Source organism: Calliphora vicina, chromosome 5, assembly GCF_958450345.1.
Source record: "Calliphora vicina chromosome 5, idCalVici1.1, whole genome shotgun sequence".
Classification (NCBI taxonomy): Eukaryota; Metazoa; Arthropoda; class Insecta; order Diptera; family Calliphoridae; genus Calliphora; species Calliphora vicina.
The window spans coordinates 96,892,231-96,915,909 of record NC_088784.1 but is presented as its reverse complement, the minus strand read 5'-3'; the positions used below and the strand labels follow the sequence as shown (position 1 = coordinate 96,915,909).

Genomic DNA, 23,679 nt, shown 5'->3' with positions numbered 1-23,679 from the left:
ATTTTTCATTACAGTTTTTTGACATTTGATAAGACCAATTGTTGTTTTTGTAGAGCTGCACCACCTTCTTGTGAATTCAACTCGGATTATTTTTCCCTTTTTTGTTACTTTTGTCAAAGTGAAATCTAGTTTTGCGCTGTTTATTTATTGAGTGAAAACTACATAAATATTTTGCAAATTTATTTGCTAATAAGTATTAAAAACATAACGTAATAGAATTAAAATCATCCAAGGAGAACACTACGAAACAAACGACTGACGACTTTTCTAAAGTCAGACGCGTGTGTAGAAAAAGGCGTTTTCCCCTTTGAAATAGAAAATAAATTCAATAGAAATAAAGAACAATATAATAAAAAAAAAAATTATAATAAATCGTAAAAATAAATACGCAATAAAAATAACAAAAATTTATGTTTTTTTTTGTTGTATTTGTGTCTTGTTTGTGCTAAGTTAAAGAAAATTGTTTAAACAAATACATAAAATAATAATAAAGCTGAAAAAATAACTAACAAATAAAATTAAGAAGAATAAGCATAAATTTCTTTGTACGTTGCATAAATAAATAAATGCATCGTCGTCGCAATGTCCACAACAACCGAAGTGACGCAGAAGGATTTGCACGATTTGTTAGAAATTTTCGAAAGAAAAGCATTCGATGCTGGCTCATGTGAGGAAGGGACTTTGGTAAGTTGGATAATATGCCGGAAATGGCCATTTATTTTCCAGTTGGAAATGATACCAATTTATTCCAATCTGAAATGTTTGTTGTAAAATAATAGGATTTTTCATGGGCAGTGTTGCCATTTACACAATTTTAATGTGCATGAAGGGACATTTTATACTCTTATGTTGATTTTTTTTTGAGGTTATAAGACTGGAATAAAATCCTTTTGAGTAGATGTTTTAACATTTTTTTAATGAAACAAGCTTAAGTTATTTTTATTTTAAAATATTTGAAGTAGAATTTTTCAATATTTTAATTAACAAGGATAGGATTTACATTATAATTCTCTATATTAAACTGCAATATGGAAACATCAGTAAGCTTGCATTAAAATGTGATTTTAGACCGCCATTATTTGGATTATAACGGATTATCTCTGCTTCTTTTATTCATTGTGGTCATTTTGTTAAATTTTATTATAAGTAAGGAAAATTATTAAATTATTAATAAATTTAAAAATAATTATTGAAAATGGCCTAAATAGCTTTATATTAATGAGTAAATAAATGCCTAAAAACTTTATTATCGTCTTATACTATTAAAACCTGTATGTACATTTAATGATATTGTAATTAGAAATAATTCAAATAATATTTTTTTCATATTCCATTTTAAAAATGTTATTTTTGATTTTTATTATGTGATTGAATATAATAATTAATAATTAAAATTTACAAAAAATATTTTAAAAGTTCTAATGAATAGCGATGAATTTATGAACCTTTTCCGGAAACCCTTCCATTAAGGTTTTTATACTGCTTTCTGTCACTTTGTTCAAACGGGTAGTCCATCACGTTTAAAATCTATCACATTTTTGGACCCCTTTTTGTGCTCTTCAATTCTCTTTTAACAAGAGGCCAATATCTGCTCCAGGCAGTTTGGAGGATTTGCCTCTTTTGGTACAAATTCCACATTTATGTTCTTTGTTTACCATAGTTACAGGATGCCAAATCAGGCCAAGAATAAGTGGACACATTAAGAAGTCTTATGAATGGAAGCATTCTCTTTTGTAAACATTCCTTGATGTAAATTTCGGTATTTATAGAGCCCTTTGTAACAAATGTTTGGCTTCTTTTGCCGCAACTGCTTATTGCCATACCAACAACTTTTTTGGAACATTTTCTGCTTTTGGGTCCTAATCTTTAGTATAATTCCCTCGAACATCAGCAATGAGCTAACCGGACTGCCGGATGTGTTTGAAGCTGTTTTGAAAACATAATCAGCCCAATTATGAATAAAAAATTCCGCGGGAGTTTGTTCCCCGGGAGTTTTTTTACATTGAATTGGAATAGGAAAAATGAGAAAAGGGAAAAACTCCCGCGGAATTTTTATTCATAATTGGGCTGAATATCTGACACACTCTTCGAAGGTTACTTGATCAAAAAAAAAGTTTTAAGGAAAAACGTGTTAAGGTTTTTACGACCTCACTCCTTAAGACCTCTTTCACACTAGGCAATTTAGTTGCGCAGGTCTCTTGTGTTTGTAGATGCCAGAGGTAATGTCGGGTTAATGAGAAGAAAATTTTACATGTTTTGTTGTGGGGCAAGAGACTTGCGCAACTAAATTGCCTAGTGTGAAAGGGGTCTAAGTAAATCTATATACACACATCCCCAACTTCTTTATGTTTATAGTTTGGCTGAAAATGTGGGTATTGTATAAGTGGGCGTGGCACCTCCCGTACAATGTAATTCCTAAATTTCGAATGTCTGAAGAACTATAATCGTAAAAGTATTTAAACTTTGTACGAATTAATTTCTTATCACTATACAAAGTTTGGCAGAAAATGGGGGGGATTGTAAAAGTAAATAGTTATGGACCACATATGATTTTTGATTGTATGATAATTTGAGTCATTGTAAGCTTAGTGTAAATTATTTCCGCATTTGTTGTTTAAGATAGTCTGACAAAGGAACATTTTAAAATTTAAAAGAAAACCTTTCTATGCCAATAATTACTGGTCTAATGGAGGAAAAACATGTATAAATATTTCAATAAATGTTCAAGACTATTCTTTTATTTGTCAAAGGAATAAATATAAAGTTTTATAACATATTTAGTAACCTTCGTATAACATAATTTATTATTAATATGTATATAAACTTTTATAACCCAGGTTATGTTAATTTGCTTAAAATTACAAACTTACAATTAGGCCCTACAAGTCACCCCCACATTCTCACATAATCATAACACTCATTCAAATTAAACAATGCGCCATAGAAAAATTATGTTTTAAATTCTCTTAAAGTTTATAACTTTTAAGAAAAACACTTCATTAAACAACGTAGCAAGCAATAATAGTGAAACTGCTTTTTATTTAAGAAGTATTTAATAAAAAAAAAATAACTTTCAAACAATGTTGTTGTTACATTGTTGTGATACGTATAAACGAAAGCACTTGCTGAATTCTTGTTACAGTTTTCATGACATTTTGTAAAATTAAATATCAATTGTAAACAAGATAAGCAAGCGACCACCAACCAAACGACTACGTCTACAATATACTAACAAACACCAATATGATAGTGAGGAAATGAGCATGAATAGAGATGGACGGACAGACGCACATTCAAGAACGAAGCTTCTCTAGAGACTAGATTTTGTTATTAAAAAGAAAATATTGTTGTCAAGAAGTTGTCTTACTGATTATGATTTTTTTTTTATTTTTTATTATTATTATTAATTCATTTTGTTTAATAATAGCTTTTTTACATTTCAAGGTGCAAGGTGTCAGGTGTTAATTGTAAATTACTACATTTCATTTTTATTCTCTGTTTAAGCTTTTCAAGCTTAATCATTTGTTTACTAGCTGTGTATGTAGTGTATGCATGGCGCCTTTTGGTGGACTAGAATATCACACCAAGAAAAAGAGTTACCATATTTAAATGGTTCGATTTTAATATTAAAAGAGTTTCTTATTAGAATAATGGAAAAGGAGTGAAAAGTTGATCGTGGTGGTAAATCTTGAAAAAGTGAATTTAGGCAAAAAAAAAAAAAATAGGGTGGTTAGATTGAATGGATATGCAGGGTGTCAAAGTTACAATAGTTGATCGGATTGGTAAAATTTTAAAGATATTAAGTTTCTCATTGCGATTGTATATTTATGTATATGTATGTATATTCTGGATCGTTATGATAACATTTTACATCAAAATGTATTATTCGGATAGATTATCAGTCTACATGGCATTTTGGATGTTCCAGAAAAAACATGCATTTTCATATAAATCCGCCCCCTTGTTATAAACTTAAATTGCAAAAATTCATTTGATACAAATCAAAGCTTAAATATTGAATATAAAATATTCAATTTCACAATAAATCGACAATTTTATAAAAAAAATCAAAAATTTTGAAAAACATAAAAAAAATTAAAAATCGTAAATTTTTCTTAAATCACAAAAAGACTACAATTTGCCATTTTTTTTTTTTAAAAAATTAAATTTTACAAAAAATCAAAAAAAAAAATAAAAATCGTAAATTTTTCTTACATCACAAATTTAACAAAAGAACAAAAATTTGCCAATTTTTTTAAAAAAAAAAAAATTTACAAGAAATCATAAAATTTTCACAAAATCAAAAAATTCACCAATTTTACAAAAAAAAAATATTCAAAGTTATTTTACAATATAAATTGAAAACTAATTACGTTACTTTTTTGATACATTATATTAAATGCGGAATTTTTTTCAAATTTTTAGCTTTTTTTTAAACATTTGTACAATATGTTTAAATTTATTCAAAGTATGTATTGGTATTGCCGTTTTGCCAACCTTCTGGCAACATACGGAGCCCGAGCCAAAAAAACTTCTCATCTTTTGAGGCCAAGAACGAAACAAGCCAATATAGGATACTCTATTCCAAAGTGAATCGTATCCCAGAGAGAGCGTCCATATTCTGGGCGTTTTTTGGCCAATGCTCTCTTAAAATGAATCAGTTGCTTTCGGTACAGATTCCTTGTGATGGTCTGGTCAGGTTACATAATAGATAGGACATTTTTGCTTTCACCAAATTGAAGCCGAGAGTTCTTGAAAGACGATTTTTCATGTCCGAAATGATGCTTGAGGCTATAAAAGAAGATAATTTTGTCGTTCAAATAAAATCTTTCAAGGTCTCTCAGCTTCAATTCGTATGGTTTTTGATGAATCCTATTGCTCGCAATTGTTTTGAAATTGCTACTTAAGTAGCTCCCAATGATTTTGCAAGCTCCTGTTAAGTTTTACAACAATCTTCATGGAGTAATATCTCCAATTCTTGGTTTTTTTGGCTGGCCTGGGCGATATTTTTCTTGTAAATCCCACATTTTTAAGTCATACACCACTACTTTACTTTATTCTTTCTAACTAATAAATATTAGAACGTTATGACAATATGACATGATAGGATACCTTGTGAATCGACCAAATATGTATACATATAATTTTGATAAACTTTATTTTGTCTTATTAAAAATAACTATTATTTTCTAAACACCCGTTAAAAATAGAAATTATATTGTAGTGCAGGTTATCAGCGTCAGCGTAAACAAAAAAAAAATGTGTTGACGTTAAACCTTTATTTTGCCTCAAAACAAAACAACAAAAATCAACATAAACAAAAATGTTAAACGTATTTAAAAAATATTTGTATATGTATGTCCATTATCGCTTTAAAAAATTATTGTTATTGATAAGAAAAACTAAAATGTAAAGTGTTTGAAACAAGTTTGAAATCTAGTTTCAGCATCTGTTAATAACATAGAAACACTCACAGCTTTGAAGCTCATAAAAAGTTTCGAATGATAACAAAAATTCATGAACGCTTTAAGAAAGGTGTTCACTTCATAATGTTCAACCCATGTAAAATTTAAAACTTTCACAAGGATTTGTGCAAACCTGTTTTCTTTTGTCTTTAATTAAGTTAATATTATAAACTATTTTATTAGCTTGCCCAAGTTATATTCAATAAGGTGTACTCGTTAGCTCTTCCGATCATCAGCTGTCAAAATTTGTGTTTATGTTTGATAACATTGGAAACCAAACCAAACCATTTTACAATTACTGATTTTCTAACGTGAATACCTGTTTTATTGTTAAAGTTATTTTAAAAAATTCATATGCAAATGAAATTTGTGCCATTTTGTTTTATCAAGTAATTTATTTATCATAAAACCTGCTTCACATTCTACTTTCAAACATTTTTTTTGTTACTTTTTACACTTGAAAAACGTCTGACTGAATTGATCATGTTCATGTACAAATTTGTGTTGGTACTCTTATCATATTCATTCATTTATTCATTCATACAAAACGTTCGTTCGTTTAATGCACATTATAACTTTTTTGTAACTCTCCTCTGCATTCCAAGGCATTTAATACAAAATAAACCCATTGAAATGAATTACACGATTGTTTGCTTTATCAAACCTGATTTCAAGCATTTTATTAATTGATTACAAAAAAAAAATAAAATAAAAAAAATATTAAAAAGAAATTGTTTCAAACATGTTGGTCTGTCTCGCCCCGTTTTTAATTGATGTTGAATTATTTTGTTGTTGTATTGAAAGTACAAGGTTTATGTGATTAAAATAAATGCTTTGTATGTTTTACCTTATTCGAGGTTGATTACCTCTTTCGTAGTTCACATAGCCGGCTTTAAAAGAATGCAAATATGTGTTGTGGGCTTTGTAAAATAATGCACTTCTGAAAAAATAATAAAAATATAGTATTTTAATTCATAGCAAATCAGAGTTTCGATACATTTTAAGTTTTTGTATTCTATTATTTATATTCAAAACTTGTTTCTCCTTTATAACTCCATAATCTAATTTTCAATATATGGCGTGTCTTTTGAACGCGGTTTTGTTTTGAATAACCTATATGTCATTCTGAAGGGTACATATGTATCTGTCATTTATTCTCCCTTAGTTTTTTTTTTTTTGCTTCGAAAATGTCGAATTTGGTACCAACGAATCGTCATATACGGGAAGTTTTGCTTTCTTCTTTAATTTGAAAAAAGTGCCGCTGAAGCACACCAATTGCTCACCGAAACTTATGGTGTTCCATCGGTTTCGACTTGCGAGAGATGGTTTGTGCGGTTCAGAAGTGGTGACACAGAAGACAAATATCGTCTAGGTCAGCCAAAAATGTTTGAAGACCAAACATTGGAGGCATTACTCCATGAAGATTGTAGGAAATCTCAACGAGAGCTTGCAAAATCATTGGGAGCTACTCAAGCAGCAATTTCAAAATGTTTGCGAGATTCATCCAAAAGCAAGGAAATTGAGTACCATTCGAATTGAAGCCGAGAGACCTTGAAAGGCGATTTGCATGTCCGTAATTCAGTTTAAACGCTATAAAAGAAAAAAATGTCCACCGATTATTATCTGCATCCATCATGACAACGCTCGGCCAGATGTTGCAATACCTGTTAAAAAGTATTTAGAATGAAGTGATTCAGAAGTTTTGCATCACCGTCCAGAATGTGCCCCGTTTGACACCTGTTTCTTTCGATCGATGCGGAACGCTCTCTCTGGGGATACGCTTCTCTTTGGAACAGAGTATCCGATATTGGCTTGATTCGTTCTTGACCTCAAAAGATGAGCAGTTCTTTTGACGCGGAATCCATCGAAATTTTAATTGTACAAATGTTTAAAAATAAAAGCTAAAAAAAATGAAAAAATATCGCATTTTTAAGTCATAAACCCAATAATTTCACTTAAGCAAAAGCTTTTAAAAATATTTCAAGTCAAATTCTCAAACTTTCCGTATCCCCCAAATTACTAACATACATGATTCATACATCACATATCCGCTATAGACCCGTTCGGTTGATATTTATTGAGAAAATCGGCCCACAAATGGCTGAGATGTAAGGAAAAATCAGGACAACCTCGATTTTTGGCCTATTTTTTATCTACATATACATATCTGTCATTAATATAGACAATATGGATATCTAATGATAGATATTTCAAAGTCTATTGCAACGATGTATATAAGGTCATACATATTACAATGGGCCAAATTCGGGAAGAATATTTTTTAATCCGAATTATTTTTTTAATAAAAAAAATTGTTTGTTATACATTTTTTTCACTAATTAAAAAAATTTAAAAAAAAATTAAATTTTGTTTACCTAAAAATATTTAAAATTTTTATTTTAAAGTATAATTTGGTGAAGGTTATATAAGATTCGGCTCAGCCGAATTGTAGGTGTCTTATTTGTTTTAATTGAATTAAGAATTAATTCTTTCGAATCCTTGATGTTAATATTTTTAAAATGTATAAAGATTAATTGTGCATTTTGACCGCAAATTTGATAATAAGTAATTTGTCAAGCACATTAATATTTTATTGGCCAACCCTGAATTATTTTATTTAATTTTTATGGCTACATAAAAAATGTTTTCGTTATCATTTATATTGAATGTACTTTTATGCGAACAAATGCAGTTAATACGAATAAAGAATAATAATTCAATTTAAAAATTTCATAAAAGAAAGATAAAAATGAGATGTATAAAAAATAAGATTGAAAAAGATGTATAAAATTACACAACTACAAACTTTTGTCGAAATGTGGGTGGGTGTATTTTATTTATATTTCTTGTTGCTGCATTGTTCCAATATTTATATGCATGTGTTTGAATAAACCCCGTTCGTTCATTTAGTTTGACATTGTTTTGTTGTTTTCATTTTATATCAAGTCTTGCTCTTTGGTCCCCCTAATCTGTCTGACTTTCTGTCTGTATGGATTTGGTTGGTATTCATTCATTCACAAGTTTTGTTCATATGTATGGCAAAAATATTAACTGAACTGAACTAAAATATATGTAAACACAACTATTTGATAGTGCACGTTAAACTTTACAAGTATAGCTTGAGATTTTGTTGTTTTTGCTTTAATCTAAAAACCTCTTAGAAAATAAATAAAATGCAACAACAAAAACATCAGTAGTGTACTAACCATTTGAATGCACCACCACAACAATGTTAATAATAGCAACAAATATTTGTATAAATGTTTTGAAGAAAAAAAAAAAGTTAAAAGTAGTTCATACTCCAACTAGTTTATGCTGATTGCCCGTTATTTGTAAAGACTTTAAAATCCGGGTTACCAACAAGACTTTTCCAACACTTACTTGTTTTATTTCTTAATTTTTTGTTTGTTTTTGTTTTGTTTCAAACCACTAAAGACTGCACATAACCACAACAACAACAATGAATATTAAACAAAAACTATTTTATAGTTTCATTTATACATAGTATATATAGTTTGGTTATGTTGTTGTTTTTTCATCAGACTATTGCTCCGTCTTGGGAACAGGCGTTCATATTTTTCAGCAGCTTTGTTTTTTCTTTAGCAATGAAAAATTCAACTGCAGTTTTTCTGGTATTGCAGCCAGTGGCTTTTTTTATATTTGTTGGTTTTTTTTTCTGCACACACACTTGTGTTTTTGTTGTGCATATTTATATCTGTTGTTGCTCTTTTGTGTTTGTTGTTGTCATTATTGCTTATTATAGTATTGCAGTGTAAACGCAAATCAAAAAAAAATGTAAACAATGGCTCTGTGTCTGTTTTTTTTATTTTATATTACGTTATTGTTAAGATATGACGTTTTCATTGTTAATTTCTTTTTATTTATAAGCATTTTGTATCATTGTTCTGTTTACATTACATGTGTTGTTGACTTTTTATTATTGTACACGCGTTATTATTGATGTCTGTTAATACCTGTATATTAGAGTGTCTCGTCTGGATGCTTTTGGAGATTCTGTTGTTGGAATATGTCTCAAACGATATGTATAATGAAAAAATCCAATAAAAAAATTTTCAAACGATTTCAAGATCTTAGAAAAATAGGTTAAAATAATTTTTAATTATAAAAATAAAATTTTTTGGTTTCAATAATTGAATTTATTGAAAGAAAAAAATGCTGATGGAAAAAAATTATTGGTTTTAACCAAAAATAAAATGTTGGTACAAAAAAATTTGAAAAAATTTTTTCATAGCTCTTAGTGGTTTGACAGTTCTAACTTAAGTTTAACTGATTAATGATGCTCAGTTAAACCTAGATAATAAACTAAATAAACAATAAGAAAAAACCAAAAATATAAGTTTAAGCTAGGTTTAATCAAAGATTGTAGATTATATTTATCCCAAAGAGTAGGTAGCTCTTAGTGAAGCAGTATTATGTTGGATATCCCTTGTTTTTCTTACTGTTCCACAGCGACAATAATTAAGGATTCTATCGTCTCCTCTGAAATATTTTACCATTCCAATTTTACGATCTAGAATTGAAATGAAATCTGTCGACTTCAAAACACATAACTCGGGCAACTTCAAAACACAACTCATTGGATTGTAACCACTCGGTTGAAACCCAAGATGTGTGTTTGGGGTCATTGCCGTGCTGGAATCTCCAAATTAGGGCAATATTTCCCTTAGCGTATGAATACAGGACATCATTTAAAATAGATCTGTATTTAATTTCATGACCTGAAAAATTGTAAACGCCAACCAAAAAAAAAATATTACAAAAATAAAAATTTTTTACATTTTTTTTGACATAAAGTCTTTTTCAATAATAAATTAAAAAAATATAGTTTTAAAATTTTTTTTAACAAAATTTTATTAAAATATTTTTTTTTAAATTTTGAAAAAAAAATTAATTTTATTTACCTAAAAATATTTAAAATTTTTATTTGAAAGTATGTATAATTTGGTGAAGAGTGTGTAATATTCGGTACAGCCAAATATAGCTCTCTTACTAGGTTTTTAATCATTTTCTTACGTATTCTTTTTGTTTTAGTCTTCAATCTTGCAAGAGTTTAAAAGTTTCCATTGTTTTGCCAATAAAGACATTCCATAAACATTAATGCGTAAAAACGCTGGAATTTACTATATATTAATAGAAAACTAGTTTTAGATTTTTACTGTTTTTAAAAAAATTAAATTACAAACAATCTTCATTGAACCACTTTATATTGATATCATGATTTTAAATCTCAGATAGAGGAGTGAAGGCTTGATTAAATTAAATATGCAACGTTTGAGTGGATTTATAAAAAAAGTTGTGTCCTACGAGACACTCTACTATACATATTTATGTGTGTAATAACTATACATAGTGTATCCACCTACACATTGTGTTAAATATTAAATTTAAATTTATTATGGTTAAAAATAATATTTCTTTGTTACACGATTTCTTTTTATTGTTAATCCTTTCGTTTGTCATCTATTTTTAATATAAATGTCATATTTTAGATTAAGAACATGGGAACATGTAATTGGAAATAAATTTGAAATTTCTATAAAGTTATATTTTAATTCCATTTCATTTCACAATTCATTTTTAAAATGATAAAAATATGTTTTTACCTAAAAATAATATTAAGAAATAAACATCCCTAATTCTTACCAGCCTCTTTTATAAAATCGCTATAATTTTTATTTATTAAGTACAATAATTTAATAATTATACATTTTCTCTACTTGCAGGAAGAAGAAATAACAAAAAAATGCGAATACCTATTTAAACAAGACTATACACTCATCGAACTCGATAATACCAATGGGGTCTTAAGTCCACGATATCCGGGTCGTATTTTTATACCCGAATACGAACACGGCCATATGGCATCCACCATAACGGCCAACAATACAAGTATATTTAATCCAACGACAACAAATACAACGCCACAAAATAGCACCATCGTCAATGGTTTCCATCACAATGCAACAGGTTCCAATGGTTCTAGTAGTACAACATCAAACACTAACAGCGGTATACATGCCTTTGTAACATTTGCCAATTCGTCAATGCACCCAAATCAACAGCAACCGCCACAACCACCCCAATATCCAAGTTCTCAAACCTTTTTACAATATCAACAGCAATTGCTACAGCAAACATCGCCTGCAACTGTTGCGGCCACAAATGTCTTGACCAATACCGCCACCAGCACTATTTACGAAGATCTATATGATGTTAATAAAATACGAGAACTGATTACTATGGCAAAATATGCGCGATGCCGTCAACGTTTTTCCGTTCCAGTCATTATGTATCGTGGCAAATATATTTGTCGTTCGGCTACAATATCTGTTAATGCCGAAACGTATGGTCGCAAAGTTGTTGATTATGCGTATGACTGTCTGAATGGTACGAACTATAGTGAGCGGGGGAATCATATTGTTGACGATGAAAATAATGATAATAATGAAGATTCGTTAATGAATCATGCCTTAAATGAGCCATCACCGTTTTCGTACGAAGAGGTAATCAAAAGTGATATACAACTGCTGAATGCCTTGAATGTCAGCACAATCATTGATCTTATGGTGGAGAAGAGAAAAATTAAATATTTTATGGCGTAAGTAGTTTACTTTATATATTTTGTGTGTTTAATTGAAAAGTAATTGTCAGACCAATATCGCTATATTGAACATGTCCATCTGTCTGTTGAAATCAACTTTCCAATTCTCCCAAATAACTTACAAACATGATTGATACTTCAAAATATAAACACACATATTCGGTTCTCGATTTATCTGCAAAATATTTTTTATCGAAAAATTTTTACCAACTTTTTTTTTCATCAAAAAATGTTCTTTTTTTCTTTTGTTCATTTAAAATATTCTACTAATTCTTGTTATCATTTCATAATTCCATTTCAGTGTTTCCTCATCCGAAAAGGCTGACCCGGAAAATCACTATGAAAACTTTAATCTACTGTCACTGCCCTATCCGGGTTGTGAATTTTTTAAGAAATTTCGTGACAATAATTATATGGCCAAGAACTTATTCTATAATTGGAAACTATCGTTTAATGACGCTAATATATCTGTACCCAAATTGGGTCCCACAACCGATTTAAATATCAATTGGAACGAGTATAAAAATTGGGATTTGGTTCTAATAACACAAAATTACCTAAAAACCTGCCTAAAGTATATACAAGAAGAGAAGTCCGGCCTACTGATACACTGCATTAGCGGTTGGGATCGTACACCATTGTTTATATCACTGGTGCGCCTATCACTGTGGGCCGATGGTCTCATCCATCAATCGCTGAATGCGTTTCAAATGGCATATTTTACATTGGCCTACGATTGGTATTTATTTGGACATCAGTTGCCGGATCGTTTGAAAAGAGGAGAAGACATAATGTTTTTCTGTTTTCATGTGCTTAAATACATAACCGATGAAGAATTTAGTATTGTAGAACATAGGTATGTATAAATATTCTATATTGTATATATATATGTGTTTATAACATTTTATGAAAATTTGTATTGTCTTGTGTTGTCAGGAAACGTACTAAAACATCTAGTAGTAGTGGAAGTAGTGTTATTATTATTAAGTCTGATTGCGGTGATGAGGAACCACTTAAAGAGTATGTTTTTAATTTAATTATAGAATACTAATTGTAGTTTGCATTATTTATATAGAGACTTTATTTTAAGTTACGATCAAGACAGCAACGATAGTTTTTCCAATAGTTCCAACTGTGATATGTCCATAACGGATAATTTCTATGCAACCGCAACTGCAACCGCAAACGCAGCGACAACAGTAACAGCACAAGCTTCTTGCAATAATATTGTGGGTGTTAATTCTTTAACAAATCGTTCGCCCAATCCAAAAAGGTAAATATTTGTAAATGACAAAGTTTGTAATTTGACACATTAATTTATTATACATTCCATTGCAGATCAAAAACTAGTCCCATTACAGTGCCAGGTGCTAGTGCCACACGTCAAAGGCAAGAATCGACATCATCGAACGGTAGCTGGCAAGTGGTTACCGATACCGGTTCCATAGACTCCATGATGAATGGCAGTTATATGATGCGTTTTATATCACAACAGCAGCAAGATGCCAATTCTCTAACATCCAACAACAGTGGAAATGGTCTAGGCAATGGCAGTAGTACTAGTGTTAACAATGGCAGTGGTAATAATTCCTCAAATACTCCCAGTAACGGTTCAAATGCTAGTGGAGGCAGTATAAATAATGGTGCCCTTAACTATGTAACAAATAGTATAAATGGAAAAGATATTTTGCCTTCAAACAAAACCACATTATTGTAAGTATATAAAGTCTTACAAATGTTGTAATATATATTCTATAAATACGTTTTTTTTTTGTTTTCAGACGTAAACAACGTTTAAATGCTGTACGCGCCATATTTATACAAGCCTATGGAAAAACAGTGGGCCTTAAATTTAAAGAAGGTTCAGCCATGAATTTAGCCACATTTGTAGGTACTCTAGCCGATCAATTGTTTTAATTGTAACTTTATTTAAAGTTTTTGAGTATTTATTTGTTGTACCTCCCTAATTAACTACCGTTCCTGCAAAAATACATACAATTAATTATTTTCTTTCTGTATTGTTTGTGTTTAGGTTTATTTTTTATTTTAATTTTTTTTGCTATTGGTTTTATTAATGTTATACACTACACATATTTATGTTTATTTATAATATTGTATGATAAAAAAAATAGTTCGAAAGAGAGAGAGCGAGAGTGAGATAGAGAAACAAACTATTTAAATATATAAGAAAAACAACGTTTATTAAAATCTAAAATTGTATTAAAATAAGAAAAACCATAACATAAATCATATTAACAACTAAAATAACAAATAGGCGAAAGAAAATAAAACAATTGAAATTCTATACACTCTTTTTTTTAAGTAAATCTAATAAATTTTTTTAATATTTATTAAAGGCCTGAATTTGTAAAACGAAACCTAAAACAATTTTATCAAAGATACTGGCAATTTTTTAATTTTTTTCATAAATATTTTTTTGAACGTTTTGAGTTTCATTTTAAAAAATAAGGCCTTAAAATTTTACAAAAATAAATTCGTTTTTATACACAATTTTGAAAAAAAATTATTGTTTTTAATCAAATTTTAGCTTAAAAAGCAGTGATTTTTGAATATACATTATGATAAAAGGAAATGTTTTAAGTAAAAGAAATTATTGCAGAAGTTGAATAAATTTATGTTTTACCATTTAAAAAGGAAAATTTCTAATTTTGTTTTAAATTAAAACCTTATTTAAAAAAATAGAAAATTTATACACCTATCTATCACTCATTAACACGAAGTCTGATGTTAACTAATATTTATACTGTAGGTTAACTGTTAACTATCACATAACCAGACTTTGTGTTAATGGGGCTATGTCAGATAAACTGTTTTTGATTAAAAAAAAAAGTAAATAAAAGGTAAACATTTTTGATTTTTTTATACAGCATTTCAAAAATATATTCTAAGATTTTTAATTTCATAAATTAAACAAAAAAAAATAAATAAAACTCCAAAATTTAAAAATATAAAGTTTTTTGAAATATTTGCTATATTAAGCTTATTCACAAAGCTGTATACAAGTGATTCTAAGGCACTATTTTTTATACCTGGGTTACTAAGTCATTAACATAGACAATATGTATATCTTTTGATAGCTATTACAAAGACCTTTCAAACGACGTATATAATTCTAAAGAAATTAGGACAGAAAATGGATCAAAATCGGAAAAAATATTTTTTAAACCGATTTTTATTTCACACTAATTTTTTTTTCAACACAAGTTGTTTTCAGTTTTGATCTTAAATTATACTTTGGTGAAGGGTATTATAAAATTCGGCACAAATGGTTGAGCTCGATCCGTGCCTAAATATATGCAAAATTAGATTTCTCGTACACAAACAGGACTGTATTACAAAATTTTGTTTTATTAGACCACAACATTTTCCGAGTTTATATTTATATATTTTCCATGGAATGATCAAAGATTTCGGTTTAAAAATCAAAACTTTTGAGCTTTCTCCGAGATATCCAATTTTTAAAGCATAATAGGCTTAAAAGTGTATTGGAAATTGCCGGTGAAGCCAAAAACCTAAATACTTTAGCAAATCTAATAAAGTTTATGGGTTTTTTGATATTTAAAACACGTCAAATGATGGGTGAATAATAAAATAATTCACCCTTATCGCTGGCGTATGTGTTTTTCGCCTTCGACTGTTTCGTACTAGATTGAAGATAAAATGTAACGTTTATTTAATCTAGTACAAAACTGTCGTAGGCGTAAAACATATACGCCAACGACGATAAGGTGATTATTTTTCTTTGTTTATCAGAAAGTAGTAGAAATCAACTTTATTATTGGCAATAATGTTAAAAATAATGTAATAATGTTAAAATATGATGAAATTTTTTTAAAACGTAAAGATATTTGGTGTAAAAATTTAGAAAATGTCTGCTCCACAGAAAACAAGCTGTTGGTTTGTTTTAGATATACATAAAAGATTCGACATATGCGAATTATGTTTTCCTCTTCTTTTTTCTTAATTTAAACTTAATTATTTTTAATTAAAAATCTAATGAAAACTAAGCAAAAAAAAATCCGCAAATCAATAATCACTCTATTATCTTCTCTACTATCATTAATATATAATAAACTATTACTACCTATTATACAATAAATAACATGTACATAGATTAACCCAAATTAATAAAAGAAAAATGCTGCCTCTGTATATTTAAAAAAAATAATTCGTTATTTTTACTTTGATTTTTTTTTACTTAAAATCAGAATAATAAAAAAATAAAGTTGTGGTTTATTTGTTTTAGCAGAATTTAGGCAAGAAATTAAATACAAATTAATTCAAAAGTATCAAAATAAATATTTGAACAATATTCAAAACGTAAAATAACCTAAAATTCATAAATATATGAAAAGTTCATCTGTTTAAAACTATAAAATAAATGTTCATAAAAATCGAATGTATGTCAATCACACAGAAATAGATACTTGCTAATATTTTCAAATTAAAAATAAATAAGGCTATTAACGATTTTTTTAATTAATTCTTTATTTCACATTTCGGCAAAACAATTGACATAATTTTTAGTAAAACTAAAAATAAATCAAATAATTTAATTTTTAAATTCCAAAAATTCCAGCTGATTCCTCTTTCGAGATTTCCTCCTTGACATCCTTATGTTTATCTTTATCAATTTTTATTATTTTTGCTAAAGGCAAATAATCCTCAACATTTATACGCTTAAGTCTAATCTCACAGGGTTTAATAAATTTATGTACATCTTTTAGAGGCACCCAGCCATGGGTGTTCTTTGCATTCGTGTAGGTTTTTATACTGTGTTGGTTCGAATAGTTTGAGTAGAATATCTTCTCCTGAGCATTGACGGATGTGAGCAGAACCTGGTTAAAACCAATCTCATTTAAAAATTCATCAGTTTCTTGATTGATTTCCGTCCAAGACGCCTCTTCTAAGTTTGTCGTTTTGCCCTCCAATTCGGATGACAGTATTAAATCTAGTATTTCTTTTTCTAAGGCTAATTTTTTTTCCATGGATAGTTTGGCAATGGCGCAGATGTTTTGCAGTAGTAAGTTTTGTGATAAACTGCTGGGTTTGATCATAGCATTGCAAGTTTGATCCTCTAATTCAGTGCTGATTTTCACGACCGACTTTCTGAGAGATTGAGGTATGGCTTCTAGGTCATAGGCTTTGCTAAGACATTGTATAAGTGGTTTCAAAATCTCCCACCTATTCATGAGATCACCGGTGGAAAAAGCCGCACTTGGATCATTGGCATATGAACGATTGAAGGCAGCATTAATATTTTTCCAAGCCCATGTCGAATAGTCGCTATCATTGTAAGCTCTAACGCGAGGATTATAAAGAAAGGGGTATTTTTGTATTAAATCCAAGAGTTTGCCATCGTTGAGTACGGTTTTGCCCTGGGCATTTACATTGGAAATGTTAAGGACTTGTATGCTGCGATTGGCATCACCGACCATTTTTTGTAATTAATATAATTTATCAGAAACTATAACTTCTTTGTTTTTAAACAAAATATATATTTTTTCAGATTTGTTGTTTATATTTTTCACTTATTTAGCAGACATTCACTGTAAAGTGTTAACAGAATAAATAATATAACAACTCTGTTTCTAATTCGTTACGAGAAATTGGCAGCACAACGGTGATGCCGCTGGTTTTTCGTAGTGTGAAATGGGGGGGTATTCAAACCGACCCCTCACATAAGAAATGTACGGTGTGTTTGACGTAAGCCGGATGAGCCGGAGTATAAAGTTATACAACCTGGCAGCAATTTTATAAATACTCCATTTAAAATAGCTAACAGTTTAATGATTATTTGCTTGAGGGCCAACTTTTAGCAGAAGTCTCTAAATTGTTGAAGAAAGTGAGTAAAACTCTCAGCAACAAGAAGATTGATACACTTTTCCAAATATTAGCAGCCCAATTATGAATTTGAATAGGAAAAATGGGAAAAGGAATAAAACTCCCTTGGAATTTTTATTCATAATTGGGCTGTATATCTATCCTATTTGTGAATTCAAGCCCTTTCAAACGATATCAAAACATTTGAGATCGAATAATTATTTTAGGAGATATTTAAGATTTTAGTGATTTATTACATTACACAATTTATTACATCCAAACGACATTACACAATTTAATGATCATCGGTCCATAATTTGTCATGGTTCCCATATCAGACCCACCTAATATTTGGCTCTATTAACATTCTGTTTGCTTTGGGGATACAAACATGTTAATTGGGGATGATGACTGAAAAAATACTGGCAGCACTGCCGGAGCTTTTTTTATTTTTTTACTTAAAATATGGCAACATTTAGCAGAGGTTATCATTAAAACACGAACCTCCTGGCCCTGGGTGATACCGATACAGCCCTTTCATTGAATTTTGTAATCCACTGTCTTTACAGTTCTTTTTCAATTTCCGGCTAGAGATAAGTGTTTAATACATTGTTTAAAAAATGTTGCACATTGAATGTAAAGATTCCAATTTGGAACCCGTACCCATTAAGGTAGACACGAAATGTTTATTATAAATTTATGGAATATTTAATGGAGTACATATTTTGAATGTTACAGATTGGTATTATTGGCGGTTCAGGTTTGGATGATCCCGATATTTTGGAACAACGCAAGGAAACCGTAGTTGATACACCCTACGGCAGTCCCTCCGATGCTTTAATTGAAGGAGAAATCAATGGTGTAAAATGTGTTTTATTGGCTCGCCATGGCCGTAAACATAATATTATGCCTACTAATGTGAACTATAGGGCTAATATTTGGGCTTTGCGTCAAGTGGGTTGTACTCATCTCATCGTTTCTACAGCTTGTGGTTCATTGCGTGAAGAAATCAAACCGGGCAACTTGGTGTTACCTAACGATTTCATAGATCGTACTACAAAGAGAGCCCAGACATTTTATGATGGTGCCGACAGCAGTCCCCAAGGTGTATGCCATTTACCTATGTATCCGGCATTCAGTGAAAGGTGTAGACAAATTCTATTGGCCAGCGCCAAAGAGTTAAATATTGCAGTTCACGATAAGGCTTGTATTGTCACCATTGAAGGTCCACGTTTTTCTTCACGTTCCGAAAGTAATATGTTTAGACAATGGGGTGGTGATTTAATCAATATGACCACATGTCCTGAAGTAGTTTTAGCCAAAGAAGCTGGTTTACTTTATGGCTCAGTGGCTATTGCCACCGATTATGACTGCTGGCGTATGGGATGTGAAGGCGTAAATGTTCAGGATGTTTTAAAAACATTTTCCGAAAATGTAGCTAAAGTTAAACAGATTTTAGTAAAAGCTGTAACAAATATTGCCAAAGAAGATTGGACTGAAGCCGTATTAGATGCCAAGGTATATTCTTAAGGTTCTTTTGTAAAACTATGTATATAATTTTTCTTTTTATTTCTCATTACAGCAATGTGTTTGCAACAATACTATGTCTGCTAAAATGTGACGCTTTTTAAAGCTTTGCCAAGAAGTTACCGAAGAATCTTTACAGCACAAAAAGCCAATAAAACGCACTAATATTATGGGCTTTATACCCCCATATGGTGATTTACAACCTAAAATTCACTCCATTTCCATATCATATGAATTAACAACTAAAAACAACGATACACCAGTAAGAAACACAACTAAACAAAAATTCAAATTAAACGTTTGAACGTTTAATGCAATAGAATCCATAAAAAGGCATTTAAATATGTACTATTTTAAGTTCAATTATAAATATAAACTAAATGTACTCTCATAAAGTAAATAATAAAAAAATAGTAATTAAATTACCTGTTGACTTGTGTTGTTTTTATGGAAGTCTTTAACTTATATTTAAGCGAAGTTTTTCTTTTGAAATTATTTTGTTTAAATTAGTTTTTTTGTTTTGTTTTAAGAATAATTTAGGGACATTTACGTTCTACTTGACTTTTGCCGGATTCTTCATATTCTTGAGATGATATCCACATTTGTTGGAATGTGCCAATTGAAGCCAATATTGATCCGCCTATCCAAGCACCAAATCGTCTTTCTACACTACCATTGGCAGAAATCATTTTCAGGCGTGTGTTAGAGGGAGCGCGTAATTGCAAATCACGATTTAAACGTTCTGGGAATCCTTGAAGCAATGTGTTGCCGCCTATAATTAATATAAATATTTAAATAATACTAATAAAAATATATAAAAATAAACTGAGTTCTTGTTCTGAAAAGTTGTAAAAAGAGCTCATGTTGTCGCAACGACGATATGTAATTAAATTACCTGTTACTACCACCGATCCGTATAACGATAAACGGACATCAGCATCACACATTCCAACACTAGTAGATGCCAGTTGACCTGCCCCCAAGGGAGCATGATCGAACAAACTTTCCGCCAATTTAAAACGTTCTGAGCCAAACTCCTGATGATAACCATTAGGAAATTCATAATGTACCATGGGTATCTGAGAAGCTACTCTTTCGTCAAAAGGGTTTTCCAACACCTGCAGAATATTCATTTGAAAATCTTGCAGCAATGACTTCATCATATAATTCTGCCAAGATTGTGTTAAATTTTCAGGCAACTTGCGAGTGGTAAAACGAGGAGCATCACGTTCCTTCACCACATCTTTGGAAGCAATATTATAAGCTGGCGACAAATCAATACCACCCTTTTCCAAGTGTTGACGACACTGCATTGATAAATAGTCACCACCTAGAGGTGATTTAACCACAGCCTGTGACAAAACATATCCTTCGTGTACGGGTACAGCTGAAGTGTGTGTAGCTCCACTGTCTACCACCAAGGCGGTGGCTCTACCACTAGCAAAAGCTGCCAAAACAGCATTTTTAACTAAAAAGAATGCGGGCACATTATACTTTTCAAACATTAGCTCAGTTAGTTTTTCACGATTGTTGCGCACATTCCAGGAGGCTTCCGAAAATAATACCGGATGATATTCCGGTTCTGATTGTATGACCTTGGCATAAGCATAGTCAATAACTTTTTCGAATAGATCCCAATTATCAATCATGCCATCTTTCATATACGTCTGTATTTCCATATTAGAACGGGGCACGTTTATGTACGTGGTGTCTACATAATATTTTTGAGAATCTGTATCTGGAGAAATTTTATTTTTTTTTATTATTTTTCATTTTGATTAAAAATTTGTAAACCTACTATTTTGTGTTATATTATTATCAGATTTCGTCTCCAAATCCATATTTGTATCAGGGGATTGCGGGCCCACTCCTACTACAGAGGGAATTTCCGCCTTTGGTGTATCCTCTTGAGCATAGCCTACTCTTAGGGAATGATGTCCTGGATCAAACACCAGTGCTCCAATTTCATCACCGCCATATAGCATATTACCGGCACTCATTTTGCATTAATTTTTTTGCACAATCTTTCATAAATTTACAATTTAAAAATAAAAATAAAATGTTTTTCTTCTCATACAAACGCCGCTTGTTCACTTGTGATGTAAAAGTACTGAGTATTTCGGTATTGAGTACTAAATACCGACTGCTTTTTGTGAGTACTCGATACTCGGTACTTTTAGAGTTGCAATATAATCCGTTAATTTAAATCATATTAAAGTGTCAGTAATAATTGTAAAAAATTTTAATATTTTATGTGAATTTGTATTTAATGAAACAAGTGTTTATTTATGTAAAATTTGTATTTATTTATTCAGACTCATTAATATCTAATCGTTCAGTAAGTGTTTTAATTTGATCGTTTAAATATTGATGGGATATAATTAAAGCAATTATTGAAATCATTAAACCTTGAAGCTGAAAGTAGATAAAGCGATAACATTTATTTTATATTTTTAATATGTTTAAATGCTTTTGTGTAAAAACGTACCATTAAAAAATTCCATGTATTAAATTCCACTAAACCAAATAGTTTTAATTTGAAGTCTTTTGATAACTTATGTTTAATATGTTTTAAAATTGACTTTATTTCAACTACAAGACGCTTCTTTTCAAATAATCGTGCCACTATTATTTCGTAAAGATTTTGTTTCTGTAAAATATACGTAATTATATTTATTATAATTAATTACATATTTCAGCTTAAGGTTAATTCTGACATTTTAACATATTTTTTTAATTAAACTTACCGCTCTGACAAAATTCCATCTCGTTATTAACAAAATCGCATAGTCCAACAGAATACAAACAAATATGGCGCTATTGCTGGCATAAAAAATTCTACGATTTCGATTTGTAAATAAAACATTCCAAGAATTTTCAAAATACACGCGACCATAAACACCGGCCAATAAACAGTTAAAATTCAGACCTACTAATACACCCAATTGACGTTGTAAAACTGAATCGAACAGTTTCAAATAATGTGCTATAAAATCTAAACGTTTGGAGATATTCGCATAAAATAATGTGAAATCATTTGAATTTTGATTTAAAACCGGATTAACAATTTCAACCACTACATTCGATTGTAAGTTTTTGGAAATGATATCGTCATCGTGTTCTTCTAAAATTGACCGCATAATAACCAATTCTCGTTTAATGGAACATAAGCCCAAAGTATATAGACGCAAACAACCAGCCACAGTCAAGTGAGGTATAAATAAACCCAAGCCTATCATTATATGATCCAAAGGCGGTAACTCAAATTTAAGCTCGATTGCTATATACAAACCAAACGTGAAGGCCACCATGAGGGTAGAGAAAAACATCAGGTAGATACTAGCTTCCCACATATCAAATGAATCTTGACGTTTTAAAGTTTCCGTGAGAATGCGTACTAAGTCATTCGATATTTTGGTTAAATTTTTCCATTCAATCATACAAAATACGAAAGCTTTAAGGCCCAACAATACTTGTAAACGTACTAGGTCCTTTAAAAATGGTGACATATCCAATAACAATTTCAACATGGACGAGCTCTCAAAATGATGACAGAAGCAGATGAGATACAAAAGGAACAGGATGAGAAAATAAACAATTCCACATATTTGTAAACGATAATGTAACGATTTACGATCGTACCAACGTATATGGTATCCGGTTAGAAATAAATAAAAACTAGTTACGCGTATTATGCGATCTAGATTCATTGTGAACGGTTAAGCAATAACTGACAAAAAGATTTAACTACCAAATTCATATGAAAGTAAAATGAGTACATATTATTTAGTAAATAATTCAATCGATTAATATCTGTTCATTGTCTATGAAATTCATTGCCTAATTAGCTTTCAAATATTATTTAACAATTAAAAATAATACACATTTTTTAGGAGAAATTGAGAAAATTAAATATCCAATAAGGTAACAATTTATTAATAGCAACAACATTTAGTTCAAATACTTCAAATCATTTTATAAATTATAGCGATTAAATTTATTGAAAATGCTACAGCAAATGGACGTTAAAATCATAAATTCACAAAACATTAGATTTGTTTTTATGTAATTTAAAAACTAGAAAATTCTTACAATCTATTAAAAAAAATAAAGCTTATACATATAAGTTGAAACAATAAACATTTAATTTAATATAAAACTACCTTTTAATAATTTTTTAACAATTTTTTTGATTGTTGGTATAAGGAAAACTGTGTTTTT

The 23,679-nt window shown here is 29.9% G+C and overlaps 5 protein-coding genes across 7 annotated transcripts in view; 2 read left to right on the top strand and 3 right to left on the bottom strand.

Annotated features, from left to right (window-relative positions):
* Positions 1 to 99: 99 nt before the first annotated feature.
* The window catches only part of EDTP (Egg-derived tyrosine phosphatase), a 97,052-nt gene continuing 73,472 nt past the window's right edge, over positions 100 to 23,679 (top strand). Inside the window, exons 1-7 of one of the 3 annotated variants that reach the window (XM_065511179.1) lie at positions 100 to 684; positions 11,210 to 12,084; positions 12,389 to 12,943; positions 13,024 to 13,107; positions 13,178 to 13,360; positions 13,426 to 13,800; positions 13,869 to 14,611. In XM_065511179.1, the coding sequence (XP_065367251.1) occupies positions 583 to 684; positions 11,210 to 12,084; positions 12,389 to 12,943; positions 13,024 to 13,107; positions 13,178 to 13,360; positions 13,426 to 13,800; positions 13,869 to 14,004 (2,310 nt within the window). In that variant the 5' untranslated portion in view covers positions 100 to 582 and the 3' untranslated portion in view covers positions 14,005 to 14,611. Of the gene's footprint in view, positions 685 to 11,209; positions 12,085 to 12,388; positions 12,944 to 13,023; positions 13,108 to 13,162; positions 13,361 to 13,425; positions 13,801 to 13,868; positions 14,612 to 23,679 lie in introns of those variants that run through there. The other 2 variants (XM_065511178.1, XM_065511177.1) reach the window with 2 other exon arrangements.
* Lhr (Lethal hybrid rescue) lies at positions 16,590 to 17,609 on the bottom strand. The gene has a single exon (XM_065511278.1). It carries the CDS (start codon positions 17,544 to 17,546, stop codon positions 16,668 to 16,670), a length of 879 nt encoding a protein of 292 aa, XP_065367350.1. The 5' UTR covers positions 17,547 to 17,609; the 3' UTR covers positions 16,590 to 16,667.
* Mtap (Methylthioadenosine phosphorylase) lies at positions 18,417 to 19,883 on the top strand. Its single transcript, XM_065510690.1, has 3 exons — positions 18,417 to 18,602; positions 18,670 to 19,449; positions 19,514 to 19,883. The coding sequence occupies exons 1-3, from the start codon at positions 18,552 to 18,554 to the stop codon at positions 19,550 to 19,552; spliced, it is 870 nt and encodes a 289-aa protein (XP_065366762.1). The 5' UTR covers positions 18,417 to 18,551; the 3' UTR covers positions 19,553 to 19,883.
* Bap55 (Brahma associated protein 55kD) lies at positions 19,893 to 21,558 on the bottom strand. The gene is made up of 3 exons (XM_065510689.1): positions 21,257 to 21,558; positions 20,354 to 21,196; positions 19,893 to 20,230 (listed from the first exon to the last, which is right to left on the bottom strand). Exons 1-3 carry the CDS (start codon positions 21,456 to 21,458, stop codon positions 19,995 to 19,997), a joined length of 1,281 nt encoding a protein of 426 aa, XP_065366761.1. The 5' UTR covers positions 21,459 to 21,558; the 3' UTR covers positions 19,893 to 19,994.
* Positions 21,754 to 23,168, bottom strand: Grl40a (Gustatory receptor-like 40a). Its single transcript, XM_065514534.1, has 3 exons — positions 22,206 to 23,168; positions 21,947 to 22,108; positions 21,754 to 21,873 (listed from the first exon to the last, which is right to left on the bottom strand). Exons 1-3 carry the CDS (start codon positions 23,166 to 23,168, stop codon positions 21,766 to 21,768), a joined length of 1,233 nt encoding a protein of 410 aa, XP_065370606.1. The 3' UTR covers positions 21,754 to 21,765.